Source organism: Agelaius tricolor, unplaced genomic scaffold, assembly GCF_023055355.1.
Source record: "Agelaius tricolor isolate 1412-34295 unplaced genomic scaffold, bAgeTri1.0.p SCAF_15, whole genome shotgun sequence".
Classification (NCBI taxonomy): Eukaryota; Metazoa; Chordata; class Aves; order Passeriformes; family Icteridae; genus Agelaius; species Agelaius tricolor.
In genome coordinates, this window is record NW_027269275.1 from 14677645 (window position 1) to 14699233 (window position 21589).

At 45.8% G+C, this 21589-nt stretch overlaps 1 protein-coding gene across 4 annotated transcripts; it reads right to left on the bottom strand.

Moving 5' to 3' along the window:
- Positions 1-1634: 1634 nt before the first annotated feature.
- On the bottom strand, positions 1635-20739 carry ZDHHC1 (zinc finger DHHC-type containing 1). 4 transcript variants are annotated; one of them, XM_071440597.1, is made up of 12 exons: positions 20583-20739; positions 19210-19428; positions 17331-17506; positions 16602-16703; positions 15607-15731; positions 15121-15279; positions 11658-11770; positions 6796-6881; positions 6065-6158; positions 4997-5105; positions 4443-4567; positions 1635-2421 (listed from the first exon to the last, which is right to left on the bottom strand). In XM_071440597.1, exons 2-12 carry the CDS (start codon positions 19426-19428, stop codon positions 2398-2400), a joined length of 1332 nt encoding a protein of 443 aa, XP_071296698.1. In that variant the 5' UTR covers positions 20583-20739; the 3' UTR covers positions 1635-2397. The 4 variants fall into 4 exon arrangements, with proteins under 4 accessions (XP_071296698.1, XP_071296697.1, XP_071296696.1 ...); XM_071440596.1 differs by lacking the exon at positions 1635-2421 and adding an exon at positions 2445-2875; XM_071440595.1 differs by lacking the exon at positions 1635-2421 and having other exon boundaries at positions 2445-4567.
- Positions 20740-21589: the final 850 nt, after the last annotated feature.

Below are 21589 nucleotides of genomic sequence, written 5' to 3' on the forward strand. Positions count from 1 at the left end.
TGTAGGAGCTTCAGCTGCTCCTGGGGCTGCAGACCCAAGGAGCCGAGCAATGGCACACGGGGAGAGCCGGGCAGGGGGGCGCTGAGCCACGGCTGCTGAGCTGCCCACGGGCTCGGGTTGAGCAGGTCAGATTTCGGTTCCTGAGGGCTGGGGTTTGTTGTGCCTTTGTTGTCACCATGACAGCCCTGTAGGGATGGAGCGTGGTCCTTGGCCGGCTCCCGCTGTTCCTCACGCAGCCCGGAAAAGGAAGCCCGGGAGGAGGCTGTGACTTGGTCCGCAGCCCGCGGGACGGGCAGGAATTGAAAGGGAGCTTGCACAGCTCCTGTGATGTGATGGAGGAGCATGCACAGGGCTCAGGGCTCAGCTCGCCGGGGGCCTTTCCCTTCTAATCAAGGTCAGGATGTTCCCAGGCTGTCTCCTGCCCCAGGGACACAATGAGCCGAATACTCCAGCGCTCACCCCGGACGCACCGGGTGAAGCTCACACACAGCTGCATCCCCGAGGTGCGCGTTCGGCTGCTTCCTGCTGAGGCTGTGTCCTTCCCACCTCACACAGAGCTCGGAGTGCTGTGACTGCTCAGGGTGCAGCTCAGAGCTTGCACGAGGGCACAAGCGCAACCTCCGAGCACCCTCTGTGCTCACCCCCATCCTCTTTGCCCCTCGCTTCCCCCGAGGCTGGGCACCGCAGCCTCCCGGGACTCATCCCGTTCCAGGAATGATTCTCTGGCTCGGCCGTGTCTGGGGTGGGATGAGGTTATGCGGGAGCGCCGCTTCTCTAGCGCGAGTTGCTACAAAACAGAGGGAAGTGTTTCGGAGGTTGTGCAATATGTACACGGTCACCCCAGCAACGGCGTGTCCACAAGGCATTAGCGGGGCTTAGCTGCGGCTGCTGAGCGCGATGGGGACCGGGCTGTGCCGAGTCCGTGCCGGGTGTGCCACCGAGCACCAGCTGCGGGCGTGCCCTGCACAGCTCCGGGCACAGGAGAGGGGGAAAGCTCCATCCTCCTTCCTTTTGCCCACCCTGCAGCTCAGGGCAGCTCATTGAGATGCTCTCAGCATGTGTCAAAAGCAGTGCGGGAACAGAGTCCTATAAAATCATTTCCCAAAGGAAGGTCCCCTTGACTTCAAAGAGGAAACAAAGAAACTTGAGCCAGGCTCAGAGATGAAAGGAACCACGATGTGCATCCCATGCCAAGGCAGAGGCTTGGAGCAGGCACCGTGGGGCCTGGCACAGCTGCCAGACAGTGGCCAGGGACCATGACATGATTTCAGAGGATTGTGGAACGCTGTCATCCTGCAAATCATTGTTTCTTCCTAATAAAAAGCCACAGTGTCTTGTGGTGGAAACAGCTGGTCCAGGGCATTGCCTTCAGCTGGTGGGAGAGTTCACACACTGGCAAAAACATTTTATTTATTTATGCTGGAGAAAGTGCTTGAGGATGTCAGACCTCAATGTGTCTGCAGTGATGGGGAGCTGAAGCATCAGGACTTCTGCTGTCAGGACCTTAACCCAGCTTTCTCATGGCTTTGGGCTGCAGCTTGTGGTCATTGCAACTCTCTGGTGCTGAGCCCAGGACTGCTCTGCCCATGCTGGACTCTGCAGCAGCACCCCAATGTGACTTGTTCCTTCTGCTTACTGCCACAGGTCTGCTATGGACATTCCGCATGCAGAGCAGCAGAAATGCCATTGGCACTTGAACCTGCAGGGTATCAACATTAAAGGCCCAAGAGGATAAAAGCAAGGTTGAGAAGGAGAGTCCAGGAGCTAAAACCATCTCAGCCTCACCATTTTCACTCTTGGGTGCTCACTGTGCATTTTCAACAGTGCTCTTTGGATGTGGTTGTGGCAAAAACATAAACCCCAGCTGATTTCAGTAACCATATGGCACACACAATTCTCCTGCTGCCCTTGAGGTTTAGGAGATCAGAGTCCAACCCTGGCAGTGCTGGGAGCCCATCCTGCTGGAGGCTGGCTCTTGGCTCAGCACCCAGCTGCTCCAAGGCACGGACACAGCTTTGCATGTTTGGCAGTCTTGAGTTATTCAGCAGAGTGGAGCAAATGTTCCAGCTGAAGGCAGCAGAAGGATGTGCCTGGACATCTGATAGCCCAGGAAACCCAGCTCCCCTCAGCCCAAAGAGCACAGCAGCCTTTCTGCAGCACAATGCAGAGCTGGCTGGGCCTCCTTCCTCTGGTGCTCCAGCACAAAGACCAGGCTGGGGTACACAGCTCAGGGAGAAGATGGTCTGATCCCTACTCCTCAGGGAAGACACTCCCATCTAACACCCAAAAGGCCCTGTGGAGAAGGGACTGCTGTCACCCCCACATCAATTACAGTGCTGAGCCCTTCTGGGACTGCAGAGGCCCAGGGGAGAAGTGAACCAAACAGCCTGGGGATCATCAATGGGGCAGAGCCAGGAATTGCTGCAAAAGAAAGGAGGAAACTGTTTAGCAAAGAATATAGAAAATTTTATTGTGGCCAGAGCTACCAAAGAGCTCCATACATGATTTTGGGACTGATTCTGCATGGACAGAGTAAGAAAACACACAAGGTCTGCTCAGGGGCACTTGCTGAAGAGGAATTACCAATGCTTTCTGGTGGAGAGACAGCTGGCCTTGGAAAACCATGAGCCCAGCATTGCTGCAGGACACAGTTTCCTTGGATGACAGCAGACATGAGGAGAAACAACAGGAAGGGTTTTGTCTAACTGGGACCCATAGGTGAGCAATGCCCTGGTCTCTGCAGACACCCAGTGCCATGTCTGCTGGTCCACACTCACCTGCTTTCCCAAAAGGTCACACTGCCAGAGGGCACCACTGGCCACAGCAGGCAGGGAAGCTGCAAGCAGTGTGACCACAGGCCAGCCCTTCCTGAAAACTGAGAAAAAATGACTTCAACAGCTACATGAGACCTCACTTTTTCTGATCAACAGATTGTGTAAACTGATGAAGAGTCAAAGCTCCTCATCCCAGTTCTTTCAGGGGACAAAAATCACACAAGAGAAGAGTGGTAAGGCAGCCCTTTAAAACACTCCCAGGTCTTTCTCTCAGGCTAGACCCTCCCATCAAGCCTGTGAGTCCAGTCTGCCTGTCCCATGTTGACTGTGCCCAAAGAGCCTTTGACTCTAGATCCCTGCCCTGCTCTGACCCAGTTCCAAGGAGTGCTTGCAGACTGAGCTAGACAAAGGGAGAACAGCTTAGCTTGGCTCTCACAGCACCATGCTTTGTCCTGTCCTTCCCTAACCTGCACCCACCATAGGCTGCAGAAAGGTCAGTTGTGCCTTTCATGCATCAAAACATTTTGGAAGGGTGATGAAGACTCCCCTGGCTTCCTTTTCTTTGTTGGTGCACCTGTCTGCTCACAGCACCAGCAGTGTGCTGTGCTGGGGATGTGTCAAATCCTGTCAGACATGGCCATGCTGGTGGCTGCTGTCTGGGCTCTGAGATCAGCTGGCTGCTAGGCAGATCTGGGCTTGCTGAAGGCCCAGCCTCAGCACTCAGCCAGGAATCTGGAACAGGGCCTGCTGCCTGGGGAAGCCATGAGGACAGGGAGAGCACAGGTGCTGTAGGATGGCAGCCCAGCCAGTTCTCTGCAGCTCACCCCCATACAGGCTGCTGTGGCTCAAGGCACTGGCCATGTGCCCCCCTGTCTACTGTGGGATCTTTCTGCACTACACACACACCCCAGGCTTGGTGTGGGCTAACACAGATCTGGCAGGCCAGGAATTGCAAAGGTTTCAGGGCCTGCTGTATCCCAAAACTTCTGATGAGAATGCTGCAGTGTGGGGCACCCCAGAGTGCTGGGAAGGAGGAGCAGGTCAAGCTATGCTGAGAGAGAGAGAAGATGCTGGTGGTGGGCTTGGCTTGAGGGAGCACAGTGGAAAGCGGTATAGGGATGGGGCAATCCTGAGGTTACTCCCTGACCCCCTGCTGAAGCCCCTGAGCATGATCCAATGACAGGGAGTAGGCAGATGGAAATACAGCTTTCAGGGAGCAGGGAATGGCAGAGGTGCAGCCTTGTTCTTCCCCATCTTACACTCTGCTGGGAACTTACTGCAGTACCAGCATGCAGAGGGCCAAGAGGGGTTGGCCCTTCCCAGGGAAAGCACTTGAGCTCTCGTGAGCAACAAATCTACCTCAGGTTTGCCACCTTGCTGCCTCCTGCCTTTGGCTGAGGATGAGAAATGTCCCACTGCAGCCTGACAGCACGTGCACAGTGAGGGGTGAGTCCTGGAGGGCTCCACACAGCACTAATGCTGCTCCCAAAGGCCGTGGCTTTGGAAGGGTGGTCCCTAGGCCGCTGTGGTGCTTGTCCTTATGTCCTTTGAGCATGGATCATGTGTGCCCACGTGCTGCTTGCTGGTGCATTTTCTGTGGTCAGGCTCTGACGTGCTCTCACTGGGCTGGGGCTGAGGGACAAGAGGTTCTCCACTGCTCTTACTTACAAACACAGCAGGAATCTTAGAAAAAAGCTCCAGGTCTCGTTCCACATGTCTATCCTGCTGGCAGCTTCTCCTTTTGACCTTGTGCTCAGAATACAGATTCTTCTTCTTGACTCCTCTGGGATTGTCTGTGGACAAGGGACAATGTTGAGAGTTGCCCGAGTTATTCTTAGGAGGCCCTTGAAGGACTGGGCTCCCAGAGTGAATCTGAGCCACAGGAATCTTATCCATGGACTCAGCAGACTCTGAGTGATGGTGAGCTGGGGGTCCTGCTGCCTGGATGAGGCCCATGCTGCTGGGGGACACAGCAGCTCTCAGAGGAAAAGCTGGCACTAAGAGGTGAAGCCTGTGGGAAGGTGAGGTGGCAGCAGCCATGGCTGGTAACTCTGCAGATGGAAATAAAGGGAGAAGAAACCTTAAGGAGAGAGAGATTGCTCAGCCCCACAAAGACATCAACAAGCCCAGGAACTCTGCTCTGGCTGATGCAGTACTGTTAAAGCAAATCATACATTTATTTATGCAAGATTCAGCAGAGAAGCTGACTGGTGCACTCTCACCTGATGGGGGATCTGGGAAGGAGAGCTGAGGTGTAGCATGTGCTTTAGATCCACTGTCCATTGCTGAGGAAGAAACTTTCTGCACTTTCTTTCTTCTTTTCTTCTGTTGCTGTGAAAGCAAGTAGCCCAAGAGGAGGGAAGTCAGTTCACCAGCCCAAAGGAAGGAGACATTTTTTTTTACTTGTTATCTCTTTTTAATTCTTCCTACTTTGAATAACACGCACTAGGTATAACCAAAGTCCAAGAATATTTTACCATTAAGACTGAGATACTACAAAGCAGAAATAGAGAACATGCATTTACTAACACACCCCCACACTATCTGCATACAGTGACTCTCTCTGTGTAGGTACCTTGAAGCTGTTGTCTCATAGAGCTGGGGGTTGTATGAGACACTGGTCACTTGCATTTGTAAAGCCAAACTAGAAGAGGGAACCAAAACTCACAGAGCACAGGATGTCCCAAGAAAGGAACAGTCCTTGTCCCAAATACTGTATAGATGAAAACAAATTTTTCTTACCATCTAGATGGCAAGACTGATTAATAAGCTTGGAGGAAAGAGGAAAAGCACCACCACCTGCCATCTGAGCAAGAGGAGAGAGCATCTGGATACAGATACATGAATATCAGGAGCCCAGTCCAAGACTTTGGAGAGCTGTTCCATACACTCAAGCTCCATATCCACACACACCATCTTCCCCTGGGAAACTGCTTTATTTGAACATTTAAACTGTTGGATTTTGCTCTACAGAAACATGCAGAGCTTCTTACATCAACAAAGCAGCATAGTCAGAGTCACTGAGCTGCACCGGGGCAGCAAGGCACTGGATTACAGCTGTGAGCTTATGAGGGGACTGGAAGATAGCTCTGATCATGCCTGTGAGTGGAGACAGGAGAACATCACCTGGATTTGGTGACTGCAGGGCACAGCCACACCTGCAGACACTCACTGAGGGGAGGCAGAGCCTGTGTGAGCAGGGGTAAGCACAGCCTGCTCTAGAGTGAGCATGCCCAAGCACCTGGGTGGGCTGTCAGCAGCACCTTGGGTGTGGGGCAAATCCTCCTTACCTGAGAAGGGGCCACGGAGGGAAGAGATGGGGACTCAGGGGATGAGCTCTGCTTGGGGTCACCTTCTTGGTTATGGACATAGAGCTTTGGAAAGCTAAAAACACAGCAGACACACAAGGTGATTCCCTAAGGCAGGACTTAAGTCTGATGCCCTCTTTGCCTGCACACACAGATCAGGCTGATCACAGCCTCCCCTGCCTTACACAGCATTCCCAGCAAAACTGCAGGGGAACTTCTCCTGCACAATTGTGCAAAATAAGAAGGAAATCCCCAGGGACACAAGTTAACAGGAAAGGACTAATTAAGAGACAAGGATCCTGTTTTCCCATGAGTGCTTGCCCGTGTTATAAACTTGTAACTGTTGTGATGCATTTCTCTACAACCTGAAGTCATGCAACTATAATGAGCTCAATAGAGGAGTTACAGGACAAATCAGCCAGCCTTAAAGTAATTTTAATATAATACAATTAATAGAAAGCAGTTTGCTATAAAATATTTAATATAAAACAGTCTAAGTAGAATATTCTAGGAAAGATATTTTCCCAGGAGAGAGAAGGCAAGTATTCCTGCATGTATCTACCCTCCTGAAACTCAAAGATTTCACCATGCCTTGCTCAAAACACTGGTGCTCACTACCCTTCTAAGTACTTTTGTCTTAGGGCCCATCAGTGACCTTGACAGCAATTTCCCATTCACCATGCTTGGAGAATCTTTTCCTTGACTTTTCTCACCTTTTTCCTGCAATTACTGTTGAGAATTCCTCTCCTCGAATTCCAGGGTCTGTATAGCCAGGATTACCTGACAATAAGTCTGCTTCCTGGAAAAAACAAAACAAACAGCATTTTCAGACTAATACAAACACAGAGGGGAGAAGAGGGATTTTCATTACAGACATACTCTTTCTCCTTATGCCAGATACCTTTTGTCCCTATTGGTAGCACAGCAGGAAACTGCAGCTTAAGAAGATGAAAAACCCAAGATTGGAACAATTAGAAGTCCTTGATTAATTTCTTTAGTCCAGTCAGTATTTCATATGACTCAAAACCAAATCACACTTAGAGAGATCAGCTTAGTCATTTCTTGGGAGCACATTCAAAATACCACTTAAAGCTTCCATTAGTTACACAGTCCAATCTGAGGAGCTCTGCAGTGAATGCAAAAAATGTCTTTTAAATGCAAAATGGAGGTGAGGAGAATGGAAGCATTAAAGATACAGGAAAAACATAACGTGTTTTCTATTTCTTGTGTGACCCTGTGTGGTTAAGACCTGCTGATTTTTAAAAATGAGTGTGATATATTGTTTATTTGCCTCAGGTATGGATGAGCTCAGAATAATGACAGCTGAACTTGAAAACTGCATATTTTCAGAAACATTATAAGAACAAGTTTCCTAAATCCAAGTGCTGCATTACAGGAAAGGACCCCAGTTCTCCCTCAAAAGCACCCAGTTAGGATGGTCAGAGTACCAAGGGATGAAGAGTATGAAGCCCTATTATCAAAAAAGGATAAACCATGCTCAGAAGGACCTGGACACCACATATCAGCTGCTTTTAAACTTAAATAATCATCGAGAGAACTTCTTCATAAGTGTTTCACCATGCAGTGACTACAAAGATATTTTAAAGTAACTTTTAGGTTAAATGGAAGGATTTAAAATGTGATAGGCATTAGCTTCAAAAATAGCTAAAACAAGCTCATGAAGACCTTTCTTTTCTGAAGAGCCTGATCAGCAAATTTGAGAAAATGAAGTCAAAGTTGGACATGCCACAAATGAGTTCCTGAGAGAGCCAGGGCCTCTGCATTTGAACAAGTTCATAAACAATCAACAAAAGAGCAGAGCAGTGAGAAGCCTGGTGATGACACTCCCTGATGTAAGGCATTAAAAATGAAAGCCAGCCGCAAAGAGCTGTGGAAGATCTTTGCAATATTGAATTACAGGATGCTAAAATGGCACAAAAAATCAATATTGCTAGAGGTAAAGATGGAAAGTGAAGCATGTGGGAAAAGCAGTTTAAACTTTATATACAGGGCAACAGTCTATGAACTGGAAAAGAATCCATGGAGCTGCACATTCAGTGACAGCCAAGAAATCATTTCAGATGTTAGGAATAAAAAGGAAAGGCAAATAAAAAGAGAAAAAAAACAATTTCAGCTGTTTTATGGGTGGTAACATAATATCTGAAGGGAATTGGTTTAGAAATCAAAACCATGTCTTTCTGATTTAAAAATTTATCCAAGTGCAAGATTAATAATCTGCAGAAATTTACTACATGTATTTCAATTGGAACTTGTAACTCAAGTCACATCATCACTCATCACCAACTGAACACAAAGTGTGCACAAAGGTCTCCTCAAAGCTCCTTGGGACATTTACAATCAAGATTTACATTCAGGCCTCATGCACCTGAGTCACAAGGGAAGGAGACCAGGCACAGTCTCGTGTCACTGTGAGTGTACAGGCAGGAGATGCAGGTCTTTTCAGAGGGAAGCAGCTCATGGCTGAAATGAGCTGCAGCAGAGACATCCCACTGCACAGAACAACTGAAAACAATCAGGACTCAATGTCCACAGCACATAAACAGGACTGCAGGACTGGCATTTCAAGGGAGCTTAATAAATGATTCATCTTGAGAATAACGTGGAGAATTTCTTTCCAAGCAGGGAATGAAAGAGCCTTTTTTAATCAATTCTGTTCATTTCAGCCTTCTATAAATAATGTAGAACCAAACCAGCCACATAAATGAAAGTAAAGCATTAGAGCTGACTATGAAAACAAATGAGACTCAATCAGTAGAAAATACAATGCTCTCTCAGAGTGCGACACAAACTACAGCCACAGCACAGAGCCCAAGCCTCCCTCTGCTCCCAGGCATTTAGCAGGAGAATCAGAATCTTTCCTCTGCAGCATCAAGACAAGGCACTGTTTGCAGTTGGTTGTCAGGATTCAGCTGCTGCTCCTGCTGAAAGCAGACTGCTGGGCTGACACACTGCCCAAGTTCTGCCCCTGTGCACATCCTGGCCACGTTCACCCACTGCCAGCTGTGACCACCCCAAGGTCCATGGTTTACAATCCCAGGATGGATTCAGCTCCCTTGCCCACTGCAGCTGCCCTTATCAACCACTTCAGTGTCAGAAGTGCCCTGAAGTGCTGTCTGCCTGGAGGGGAAGCAGAATTGAACAGGAAAAAAAGTGTTCTTGTCCCATGGAAGGTGAGTCTGTTGCAAGTGTTGAGGCTGAGAGTGAAGACTAAGTTTGTTTTACATCAATATTGGAAGAAAGCAACAATTCTGAAAGTGTAAGGGAAGCTGAGTTTAAAATCTGTGTTTAGTATTTAAAATCAAACCCCACCAACCTGAATCAGTTTCCAAAGCAAGTTCAAAGCTTTAGGAATGTGAGAAGAATCACATCCCAGCTGGCCTCATATGAAAGCCAGCTCCCTGGCATGAATGCAATTATGCATTAAAGCATAGGATTTGGGTTAGTTTATATTTCTTTGGACTGCAAATGACTACAGAAAAAATGGTTACTTGCACATCCTGCTTTAGGTATGGTAATAGAAGCAAAGGCTCAATGTGCCCAACTGTTCTGCATTTTTTGTGACATCTGAACCACTTAAATGTGCAAAATTAGGGCTCTTATTTTGTAGATCCTACGAGTACATAAGAATCCTTTATCCTGAACAAGAATCCTTTAACTTGAACATAGCTGAAGACTTAACCACAGACCAACATGGAAAACTGAAGCCAAAACCAACACCCAAGCTTGAATAAGGCTCAAAAACAAGCATTAAAGGGGAAATGCATGTTTCTTCTTAGTCCCTAAAATGAATGAACAGTTCAGACAAAAGTGGGAAGAGGATGATTTCCATTTTATGCTTACAACATGTTGGATCAATTACAAAGGGTTGCAGTGTTCAAGCTAAAGAAGGCTGTATTCAACACAGTTTACAAAAGGCAAGTCACTTGGTGTCCTCCTACTCCAATCTATTTGTTTGTGTTTATCTCTGGTTGCTATGTAAGAAACAAGGAAAATCTAGTGGGTTAACATTTTTTTTAACAATGTTACTGGGCATCATCCAGTCTTTCTTGTTCCCCAAGGTCCTAACTGCAGTCCTGAAACATCAAACTCCTTTTCATCCTGCTCCTTCCAGGCTTGCTGCTTCAAAGTAACCATATTCACACACATCTAGATAACAACCGGTGCAGACAGGAGAACAACAGGACAGGAGAATGCCAACATTCCAAAAGTGCACACACACATAAAGTCCACCCCTGTTCAAATACATTTTCAGTATCAACTAAAATTGAATAACTAGATTATTAGAGCTAATGCTTTATTATTGTTTTAATCTTCATAGTAAGCAAAGCTCTGTGAAACAAAGTGCCAAATATTTTTGTTGTTATGGAAACCTCTGTTTGAACTGAAAGTTCAGCTTTTCCAAAACAGTAAAAAATATATATGAAAAGCTAGGGACTTCATATTATAGAAAAGTGAATGAGCTCACTTTCCCCTTTGCTTTGATAGGGAAGAACTATGGATGAATCCAGAGACATGCCAGTATCTCTACAGAGAATACTTGGATGAAGCTTGTATTTAATTAATTTCTTATGAAATACAAAACTGTTTGTATAGTAGATAACTTACTTGCATAAAATGAAAAATTATACATGACTGAGAATCACAGAATAATCTAGATTAGGAAGAATTTTGGGAAATTTCTAGTTCAAGCCCCTGCTGAAGTCAGTATAGAATGTGTCCAGTCAAAATTTGAGTCAATCCAATAACTTCTTTTGCCTTGTATCAAAATAAATTACACTGAATCTCTCAATTCAGAGCCTGATATACTTGCCTCAGCAGAGTCTAACAGCATTTAAGAGCTTGTAGAACTCTTTTTACAGAGATATAGATCAACATCATGCCAATAACAAGGACCCTTATCATTATACAGACTCATTTCAAAGAAAAGCAGATATCTGGGTCATTTCTGCAAAACTAGTGTCCTTTTCACTTTTAAGATGGTTAAATTACTGCTGCTCAGTGATTAGCCCCAGTTTCCCCAGCCCTAGAGCCTGCCTCATTTGAAGCCATGACACAAGGCCCCAGGATGTGCAGTGCCGCCCAAACAGATGGTCCTGTCCTTTCCAGGGAAAGGATTCTTCCCACTCCTCAGCTACCCTCCTTTGTGCTGAGCCAGGCATTCATGGGACTGCTTGGTGAACCAATTGGGAGGGAGCTGGGCCAGCTCAACTGCTTTTTTAACAAAGTTTATTGTTACTCAGATGAGTTCCCCCACCCTGTCCTAATGAACAGCTGTGCTGGCAGAAGAGACGAGATAGTGCAGGACCCAAAAAAAGTGGTGGAGGAAGAGAGTGGGTGGGATTGATTCCTTTGAAAGCACTACTTGCTTATACCTAAAGTGTTCATGGAATCACAGGCCTTGCACTCTTTCACATCCTACTCAACTCCATCAAAGTACCAAGTCTTATCTCTGGCAACTGCCTTTAAAACATGGAACACAAGAAAGTGAAGCAAAGTTTACACAGCAAACAAAGAAAGCTGTTTTTGGGAAATGGGCTGAAAGTAGGATGAGTACCTGACTGGGTCTCACTTGGGAGGAACAAGACTCCTGTTTCTTGTCTACCTTGTCTGGCTGCTGCTGGGGACGCTGCTGCAGGATGTACTCATATGTAGTCAGCTTGTGCCACACTGAAAGGGAAGAAAGAGACCTGTCAGCACAGGAAAGGCCCCTCCCTGACTGCACTTACACAAACAGGCTGGATAACTATACCATCAAATAGTAACTATAAACATGAAGAAACTGATAATCCAAGCCAAAAGTAGCTGTGCTCTGTACATCCTACTATATCCTTTATTGTCACCATCACAATGCTTTCTTATAGTCCTGCTATTTTAAAGTGTCCTAGAATGGTACAGCCTTCTATACTATAGTGATTTGTTCAGTTCATTTCAGGGCAAATCCATTATTCTTGTCTAAGAGGTTTAAGATCTGCACTGTACAAACAGCTCAGTGAGCAATCAGAAGGTATTGCAGAAGGTGGTGCTAAATGGAGAGAAGAAATGGAGCAGGTTAGAGTGTCCTGTAGTGATTGAGACACTTAATGTGCAAACCAGTGAGCATCAAATGCACAGCTTGCCTTGTGCCAAACAGATGTGCCCAGAGTTCACATGTCCCTGACTTTATGAGCTCTCCAGGTCCCCATGCAAACACACCTGCTTCCATGAATGACCAAAAGCATGTGACATTTCTGAGCAACTTGGTTTCTTCATGAGACCCAAAAAGAGTCCAAAATGCAGACATTCTTCCCATAATGACCTTAAGCATTTTCAGAGAATAAACCCAGAAAAGGATGCTGAAGGGTTTTAGCACACAGCACGATGGTTATTCCTCCTTTTTACAGAAGCACAGCAGTTAAAGCAGATGCCTAGGATCATCTGGACTAAAATCCTCCCTCTGCCTGAAGACATTTAGATCACTGATATCTTACCTCTCAAAACCATGCCCTTCACAGAAAAGTGGGGGAGAATCACTTTATGAATAAATAAAAATCACCGTAATAAGGAATCACAATCACCTTATGAAGAAATAAAAATCAGGATCCATTTGGCCAAGAAGAGAGAACATAGAGATGAATGTGAGTCTGCAGCCAAGTGATTACTTAACAGGGACAGTGCAGGGTGCTGGCAAGTGCTCCTAGAATGGCACCCTTTGCTTTCTTTGGAAAACAGAATGTTGCTTCATAAGCAAAGGCCTATTAACCATTTTTAATTTGGATTTTGTTGGTTTCTGAATACTTACAGTGTAACTTTTAAAGTATTTTGATAGAGCTATTTAGTTGAAATACTGCATTTTTTTGGCCAGATAACACTGCAGCACATAACATGCAAAATATTATCAGTCTGTGAGTAACCCCATATGCTTTCCTATATTCCCTACTATTTTTTTCTTTTTATTCTACTATCAGCCTCTTGGTATTGAAGAAAAAAATCCTCCCTCCAAGTTTCTGAAGTGTCATGCTTCACCAAATGCCTCCAGAACTGAGTCTGAATCAAGACTAGTAATTTTGAATACATGGACCTACTATTTTGAGAATAACCTACTTTCTTTGAGTGATCACAGTGAGTAATTAAAATCTGGAGAGTAACTCTGAGATTTTCACTGTGCTTGTAACAAAACTAGATTCTAAATTTTAATAGTCATACCTGACTTAAGCCATTTTGTAACAGAAGCCTAAGGTCAGTACCACTCACATGGGTGCTGTTGAATTTCTGTAATTTAATTATTGAAAACCAAAAAGATATATGAAGAAATACTGACCAACAGTAATTACATTGGAATTGGTAAAGTGTATTTCTAGTCTCAAAAGAGGGAAGACAGCTCATTACAACACTGTCTGCCTTAAAGCATTCAGAGGAGACTATTGACAATTACAGGTATAAAATAAGAGGAGTTTAAGTTCAGACATACTTTGTCTCCCTGAAAGCCAGTAGTAAGTGCAAATGCAATGGTAAGTGCAATGCATACTCATATGCAGCACACAATAAAGGCTTCAGTGTGGTGACACCCCTCCTTTAAAGCAAGGGCTTACACAATACATTCTGCACAGATGGAAACAGTTTCATTAGGGCAGCAGATTATAATGTAATAAAACATTAAAAACATTTGCAATAATTCTGTTTCCACATAAGATGGAAGATAACGATTTAAAATTCGGCCAAAAGTAGAAGTTAAATTGGCTCGAAATTTATTCTGAAAGAGGAAAAAGAATCACTCCGAGACAAGAGCAGCAAAATCTCCCCCAAGCCCAGAGCACAACTAGTGGCACACACAGAGATTTCTGTCTGTCAGACAAAGCAGGTCATTATCTCAGGCAGGGAGCACCCTCTTGTGGAAGCTGCACACAAGGACAGGATAAATACCACTTAGGACTCAACAGAATAATCTTCTTTCATTCAGGAGAAACCTTCCTGGAGCTTTGTTATGCTTTTTGTCTTTAAAAAGTGCTACATCAACTTTTCAAATCTCCAGGCAGTGCCATTAACGCAGAAAAGCCAACTGTCAATTCTGCCAAGGAAGTGAAATCATAGCGTGGTCAGTGTCCTCACTGGGTGCACTGTCCATGCCAGCTGGGAACACTCCCCTATCAAACACTACACTTCAGCAGTGCAACTGTTTTGCTTCTGGAGCTGTGCTGGTTTGTGCTGACCTAGTTTGTGTTGGCATCTGCACGTCTGTTAACTGAGAACCTGAAAATCCATCCAAGGATCCTCTGTAACCTCTGTCCTCACTTCTCTTCCACCACATCCCTTCTTTCCTACTTCTGCCACCACCAGCTACTGCAAATGTAAGATCTTTCCCTATCATGACTTTCATCAGCAGCCAAAAAGCATTGGCTTAATTGTAGATGATGGCTGAAAAAAGTTTTTGATGCCCATTTCTACATAAACAAACATAAATATCCTTTCTTGCCAGAGCAACAAGCAGTAGATCTAAAGAGAAGCCTTTCTGAAAGCCTCTTTCTCTGAATTCCACAAATCTTCTTGTATCAATATGGTACAATTTCCATAAAGGGACCTTAACCTGGATGGCAGTGCTCCCATCAGAAATTCAGCTCTGTGCATCCACATTTCTCTGGGGTAAGGGAAAAATACAGGCTCTTTCACACAACAGAAGTACTGGGGAGCACTGTGAGGAGACTCACAAAGGCCATATGTGGAGTTAATCTGAATCTGCCATCACTGGCATCAAGCTGACATTGCCCAGTTCATCCCACTTGGCCTCTTCAGTACCCTACCATGTGCTTTCAGTTCCAGGATAACATAGCTTAAACATGGCTGCAGAGGCCCAACACAAGCCCCACATTACACAAGCACTGATAAGCCTACGTGGTACAGGGGGGAATTCAGAAATATGATGTTAAATCCCAATTTTACACAATGGGTGCATATTAGTGACACGGGTGTTCAGTGAATGCAGGATGAGTAGAAGATAAGCAAAAATGAAATGAGGGTATAGATGACAGGAACAAAACACCTACAGAGATAGATGTGAAAAGTCAAGAGGTGGCCCAGCAGGATCATGGTCACTAGGCTCAGAAGAATAAAAATCCCAGCTGTCACCAAAATGGCAGGTGCCTGAGTCTCAACAGGAGATGCGGGAAGAAACACAAACCAGCGATCCATGTGGTTCCTCAAAGCTGTCAAACAAAGAGAGTTGGAGATAAGTAGATTGTCCAGGTATGAATTATCTCTAAATAAACTTTATAGCTGGAATCAAAAGTAGCTGCAGACCCATTGTGCACTGGAGGCCTAAGAAATCTGGTGTCTGCAGGGCTTTTAGGAAGAGCAATTAGCTCTGTAAGGAAAGACATTCTATCCAGCTGAGCAGAGATACTCTAACAGAAATATAAAATGGAAGCAGTAAGGAATGGAGTTCCTCCTCAGTGGAAGAGCTGACAGAATCCAAACCCTCATCAAGACATGCTGGCTGATCCCCAGGATGCTCATGTGGAGCACTGCAGTACCATCAAAGTGCTGGTCAGAGCGAAGCACCGCGGGGTCCACGAAGAACTCCACAAAGACGTAGAAAGCGACGAGCAGCAGAAGCCCCAGGCCCAGAATGGCAGAGAGCACACTGTTCAAAAAGAGCCTGCCAGGAAAGGGAGAGCTCTCAGTGCCTTCAGTAACATCACACACACAAATCAATATCCCAGCCTCTAATAAACAAAGAGACAGCTATCTCAAATTACTGTCACACTTTCTTACACTTCTGATAGATACTGGTGAACAGCTTTACTTATTATTTGTTACTTTGAGGGACTAAACTGTGACCCTTTAGTGCAACCATGGGTACAAAACAGTAGAGTATATCTAGGACAGACAAAGAGCTCCCTTGCACAAAATCTGAAGTGTAGTGTGTGTCAAAGGCAAATCCCTTCCTGATCTGCTTCACCAGCCATCAGTGTAACATGGCACCCAGCAACATCGCTTTGCTTTCCACGGGGTTTAAGTGCAGGAAAGTAAATTGAGAAGCATCAGTGACAATCTCCTTATTCTTATCTCAAACCTGGCATGGATTAGAGGTCCCTATATGCTGCTGTGACTCCTGCCAACTGGCAAGTCTTGTAGGGAAAGCACATGATCTGGATGCAGGTTGTTTCAAATTGGAACAGCACCATCATGGTTCCATTCCTACTTCAGCTTTCAGAAGCACTAAGGACACTCAATTAACATCCTGTATGCATTTCCTATCACCAAATATATGTTCTCTGTTTTTACTTACAGATGTTCAGCTACAACATTCTAAGTTCAGGAATTTTATCCCTGGTTATTTGAATGATTATGCTTGTATTTTCCATCTAGTTTTCTCATGACTGATTCTCTTCAGCCAGGAGATAAAAGAAAAGTGGGTCTGCATGGCTAAGTACAGACTGGACTGAGATACAGGAGAGCCCTGGAAAGAGAAGGAGCCACATTATTGATGCAGTGTTGTGCTTCTACCACAATGCCAAACTCTTACCAGTAATTCCTCTCTCCCACACAGTTGTTGAGCCATTTGCAGTGATGATCAAAGCCACACACACACTTGTTGCAAGTTCCACAGTGCTTTGAGTTGGCACTCCTGCCAAGGAAAGGGTGGCATTAGCATGGCAGCTCATTACTGTGACTTTTCAGTGACTCAAACACAGGGGGATACAGCAGCAGAGATCCTGGTAACAGTGAGTAAACCTTCTGCACTGGTAATAGTGAGTAAACCTTCTGCATCAGGAGTACTTCATCTCCCAAACTTATCTATCACTGCTGCACCACAATCCCAAAATTCGCCTTTCAAGGCACTGCATGATTTTTAATTTGGAGATTGTTGAATTCTTATTTGAATCCCTTCAGCAATACTACAGAGCTTGGTGTTAATGCCTGCCCTCCAAGCATTTCCTGCAACTGGCCAGCATCCAGCCAGAGACAAGCACACACAAAACTTAAACACTGATAGGTAAAACACCAACACCCAGGGAACATGGCACACTACAGCCTTCTCCACACAACATGAGCAATGAAATAAAACACAGAACCCTGTGCACATTTGACAGAAGGCCCCTACCCAGCTACCTGAACCCTGCCACAGGATGAAGCTTAACTTGCACTGTAGCAGCTCAGGGGCTCAATTTCAAATCTTATAGTCTGACATTAAGGACTAATGGTGACATGCAATGGTGAAGAAGACAGAGCAGGAGAAAGAAGAGCTACTTACACATCCACATCACAGACATGGCAGTGATGGTTCTCAATGACATGTGCGTGTTGGTTACGGTTGAAGGTGGCCAGAGGCCCCAGATAGTTTTTTTCTCGCACGTTTGCATCCGCAGGATCAATGGAAACTGCAGTAAGATGAACAACTAAATGGTAGATAAAACACACTCCTGGACACTGAAGTACACAGTTAAGGATTTAACATGTCTTTTAATCCTTAATACACAAACCCCACACAGACGAAAAATTTATGGCATAGAATTAGAAATTGCTGTATAACATTGCAGCGCATTAATCTGAGCTTTATTGATAGAGACATTTGCCTTGTAATAAATATCCCTGTAAAAAGATAAGTAAACCTACAGGAACATCCCTCCTCATTATGTACTTCTCTGCCTTGCAGAAGTGCTCTTCCTAGCACAGAATGTCTTCAAAAGTTACCTGTACTTACCAGCATCTGAGCCCAAGTACAGGCTGCTGACATAGGTCCAAGTTTCTCAGTCCATACAGACTCCTTGGAAAGGCTGTGCACATGCCCTTTCACTGCACCAGACTTTCAAGAAAAAAAAGGTCACATCAGGGAAGTAGTATTGATTCCCTTGCTTTCCTTTTCCTTAGAATCCCAGGGAAGAGGAGCACACCTTTAAAGCAGGCTCCTACAAAGGATCCAGGGTTTGTCACTGTTTCTATACACCCAGATGTGCACATCATTGATCATACTAAGACCTACAGAAAATAGATCAGTTTAGTAAGCTAAAAAACAAGGCCTCTGAGAGGTCCAGCTCACTGGAGCTCTGATGGCTGATGAAGCAGATTGGGAAGGGATTTGCCTTTGACACAAAAGAGACATTAGTGCTTTATTAACTGGAAGTAAAACTTGAGGAAATATTAATCTGTTTAATTAGGAGTAACTTTAGATTGCATTATTAAGATATTTAATAGACAAATTCACAAGGTTTGAATTGTGATAATATCAAAGACTTGAGCAAGCTAAGTAGATGTAAGACCACTGAGCTAATGATATTAATGTCTAAATCATGCAGGTGTAAAACTATAACAATAATAAGCAAAATCATCCCAAACATATCCAAGACTTAGAGGCATCTGTGTCAGATGTATAAAGGGTGTAAGTGCACGCCCCATCCCTTTAGAACAAGGTCTGGTTTTGAGGAAGTTCCTTCCCTGGGCACAGGTGATAGCACAGTGGCACTGGGAGTACTGGGAGAACTGGGATCACTCCCCAGCTGCTCCAGGCTGAACAAGCCAAGGGTCCTCAGCTGCTTCTCCTCTAGACCCTTCACTGTCTTTGTTAGATGTGTACTAAACTGCTGCTCCAGACTGTCCCATAAGGGACCTCTCCTCTGAAGTTCACACCACACCACCTTGTGTGCCACTCCCAGACTTCCTCCTGAACACAGGAGAGTGTGGGTCACAGGGAGGTGATCCACTGTGGGCCACCACAAGCATGCCAAGCTGCCTTTCATGACTCACCCAGCCAGCACAGAGAGGTGGGGCTGCCTTCACAAGGATGTTTCAGGAGGGGATTTTTTGTATGACTTCCCTCAAACCCTGCAGCACACTTGTAGAAGAATAATATAAAGCAAAGGAGACACACAGGCAGAAGCAGGCAGCAGAAGAGCAAAGGCAGTAACCTTAATGGAGAGTGATGAAGCAGAACATCAGTGACCTAAAGTGAGGATCTCAAAGCAAATGATTTTTTATAATCAGGAGATATCCAAGATGATGGTGACAGTTCAGAGAAAAATTCTGGCTCAGGTGCTTTTCTCCTATGCTTTCTGTGCTACCCAATAAGTGTTCTGTGCTACCAAAGCCCCAAGGACAGTTTGTACCAGCCCTGCTCCCTCTCCATCCAAGGATACGATGTAACCAGCGGGCAGCCAGTGGCGGGGCAGGAGGGGAACCAGGATCCCAAAGCCAACCAGAGCAAAGAACAGGAACAGCAGCCAGGCAATGACCTGGAACAGGTGCAGGGGCCAGCTCCAGCCATTTCTTCGAGCACGTTGGACCTTCACCTCAGGGACAGCTTCACCCAAATCCTCTGGAGCTATCTTATTATGGGGTTTATTGCAGATATTCATCTACAGAAATCAAAAATGGAAAACAAAAAGATGTGAAACAAAAGTGCTGTGACTGAGCCCTGGTGCTGCAGAGATGCTCCAAGGCAGACTAAGTTAGAGACTAAAATGATGACACATGTGAAGAGAAACAGCTCTGAGCTCAGAAGCAATTTCTCCTTTTTTATGGTGGATTATTAGATGCTGCTTTTCACTTGCCACAGGGCCAGGAGAGTTTTTAACAACAGAGGGTTGGGCTGCTCTGCTTCACAGAAAACATGAGATAGCAGGGAGAGCAAACCAGGCAGGATATCAAGGGCAGCATCACAAAGCCAGCACAAAGGAGCTCTGCTGGACCTGAGCTGACTCAAGGTACCTCTGCACCACTCCCATCCTTCCTTAGTAACTAAAGAGGATGTGAAATTACCATCTAACATGACAAACAACTTCAATTAGTCTGATTAACATGCACAGGAGAGTGATGAAAGAAAAGAAGGAGGTCTCTGGTTCACTTGTGGTATTTTTGATAATGGTTCCAGTGCCAGAACAATTCACAGGGCTGGAAGAGAGCAAGCACAGCAACTGCTGAAAGAGTGAGCAGGACAATTCCAGCCTTGGTATGCCAACAGCCCTTCAGTCCTTGGCAAAGGGCTGGAAATGTCTTTTTTGGTCAACTGGTAGAGGAGTGGATAAGAATAGCCGAGAATATAATTTATGTTCATCAGCACGGTCTTATCAACACGTAGGCTGGAATAAAAAATTCCTAACTTCACCCTTTGAAGTAATTAGCAGTATCTGCCTGCTTTCACCATTTAAGCTGCTACATGGCAACTGGCTCATCACTGATGAGAAATCATTACCAGTCATGTTATCCTTCTCTCATTAGGCTGTTGAAAACTTGCTCATGCATGTTGAAAACTTGCTCATGCATGTTGAAAACTTGCTCATGCTCATGCATCCCTGTTACAAAACCTACAGTGGGTACGCCCGGCGTGCCCTTATACCCAGCTCCAGAAAACACTGAATATAAAAACCAGCCTGAAGTCACTATTAGGGTAGACAGAGAGAGAGGCACAGGGACGCAAGGGAGCCAGGGCTGGGTCAGCGGTTTCCCGGGCAGCCACTCTGGTGAGAGGCGCGAAGACCCCTCCCGCACTCCACCACCTCCCACCCCTCACCTTCTTCCCGCAGAAGCGGTGGACAGCGGCCCCGGCCCCGCCTCATGCCCAGGCAGGGCGCGGGGCCCCCGGCTGAGGCCTCCACGGCAGCTCCCGGCGCCTCCGCGGGCCTCGGGCCGCTGCGCCTGTCACCATGGCAACGGCTACGGCGGCGCGCAGGGGGCAAAACGTGCCGGACGCGATCGTTCCTGCGCGAGATTTCGTCCTACATCAGCCCCGGGGTGGGGTCCTCTCTGGAGAAACTCTGTCTGCGACACTCCCCAGCCTTCCAAGGGGTGACATTCCATACAGCTGGGGCTAGAGATGCCCAGTGAGCCAGCGGTGGAGTCTGGTTTTGAGCTAAAGCCATCCCACTCCTGGAAAATTCCATTCCCTGTTATATCAACCAGTCCTTATGGCATGAAAATGTAGCATTTTTGTTGATATATATATATATATGCAGACTTACACTGTGACGTAATGAGGTTGCAGAATTTTACTGGGGAGTTTGGAATTTTACTGGAGGATTTGCAGTGGTTTGTGCTTAAGTAAAACAAAGTAAAGGACACGGAACTAAGGATTGCTTTATCAGTGAAGGATAAAGGATACCCCGGGCAACCAGGATAACATAGAATTTGATGGATTTGAAACGCTCCTAGCATAGTCTGGCATCAGCAATTCCAGCAAGATGGATTCCAGGGATGCCTGGATTGTGGAATCATGGATTATCCTGAGTTAGAAGGGATTCACAAGGAACATCAAGTCCAACTCCTTACCCTGCCCAGGACTACTCCCAAAATCACACCATGTGTCTGAGGGCATTGTCCAAATGCTTCCTGAAGTCTGGCAGGTTTGGTGCTACAAACATTTCATTTCAGTGCATCCCCAGACAAGCAGCAAGAACACTGGGAAAACAGAAGCAGAGAGGCAGTAAGGTTGGAAAAGATCTCTAAAGATCATCGAGTCCAGCTACTAACCCAGCACTGCTGTGTTCACCACTAAAAAAAAACCCTTGTCCCCAGGTACCA

What these genes read in the sequence shown, in the direction of transcription:
- ZDHHC1 (XM_071440594.1), bottom strand. Translation starts at nt 19,428, where the DNA reads ATGAATATCTGCAATAAACCCCATAATAAGATAGCTCCAGAGGATTTG. An exon ending in ACAGTAATTGCAGGAAAAAG is followed by an intron (nt 6,159 to 6,795) that starts GTGAGAAAAGTC and finishes CTGTGTTTTTAG; the next exon opens with CTTTCCAAAGCTCTATGTCC. An exon ending in CCTCCGTGGCCCCTTCTCAG is followed by an intron (nt 5,106 to 6,064) that starts GTAAGGAGGATT and finishes TTGCTTTCACAG; the next exon opens with CAACAGAAGAAAAGAAGAAA.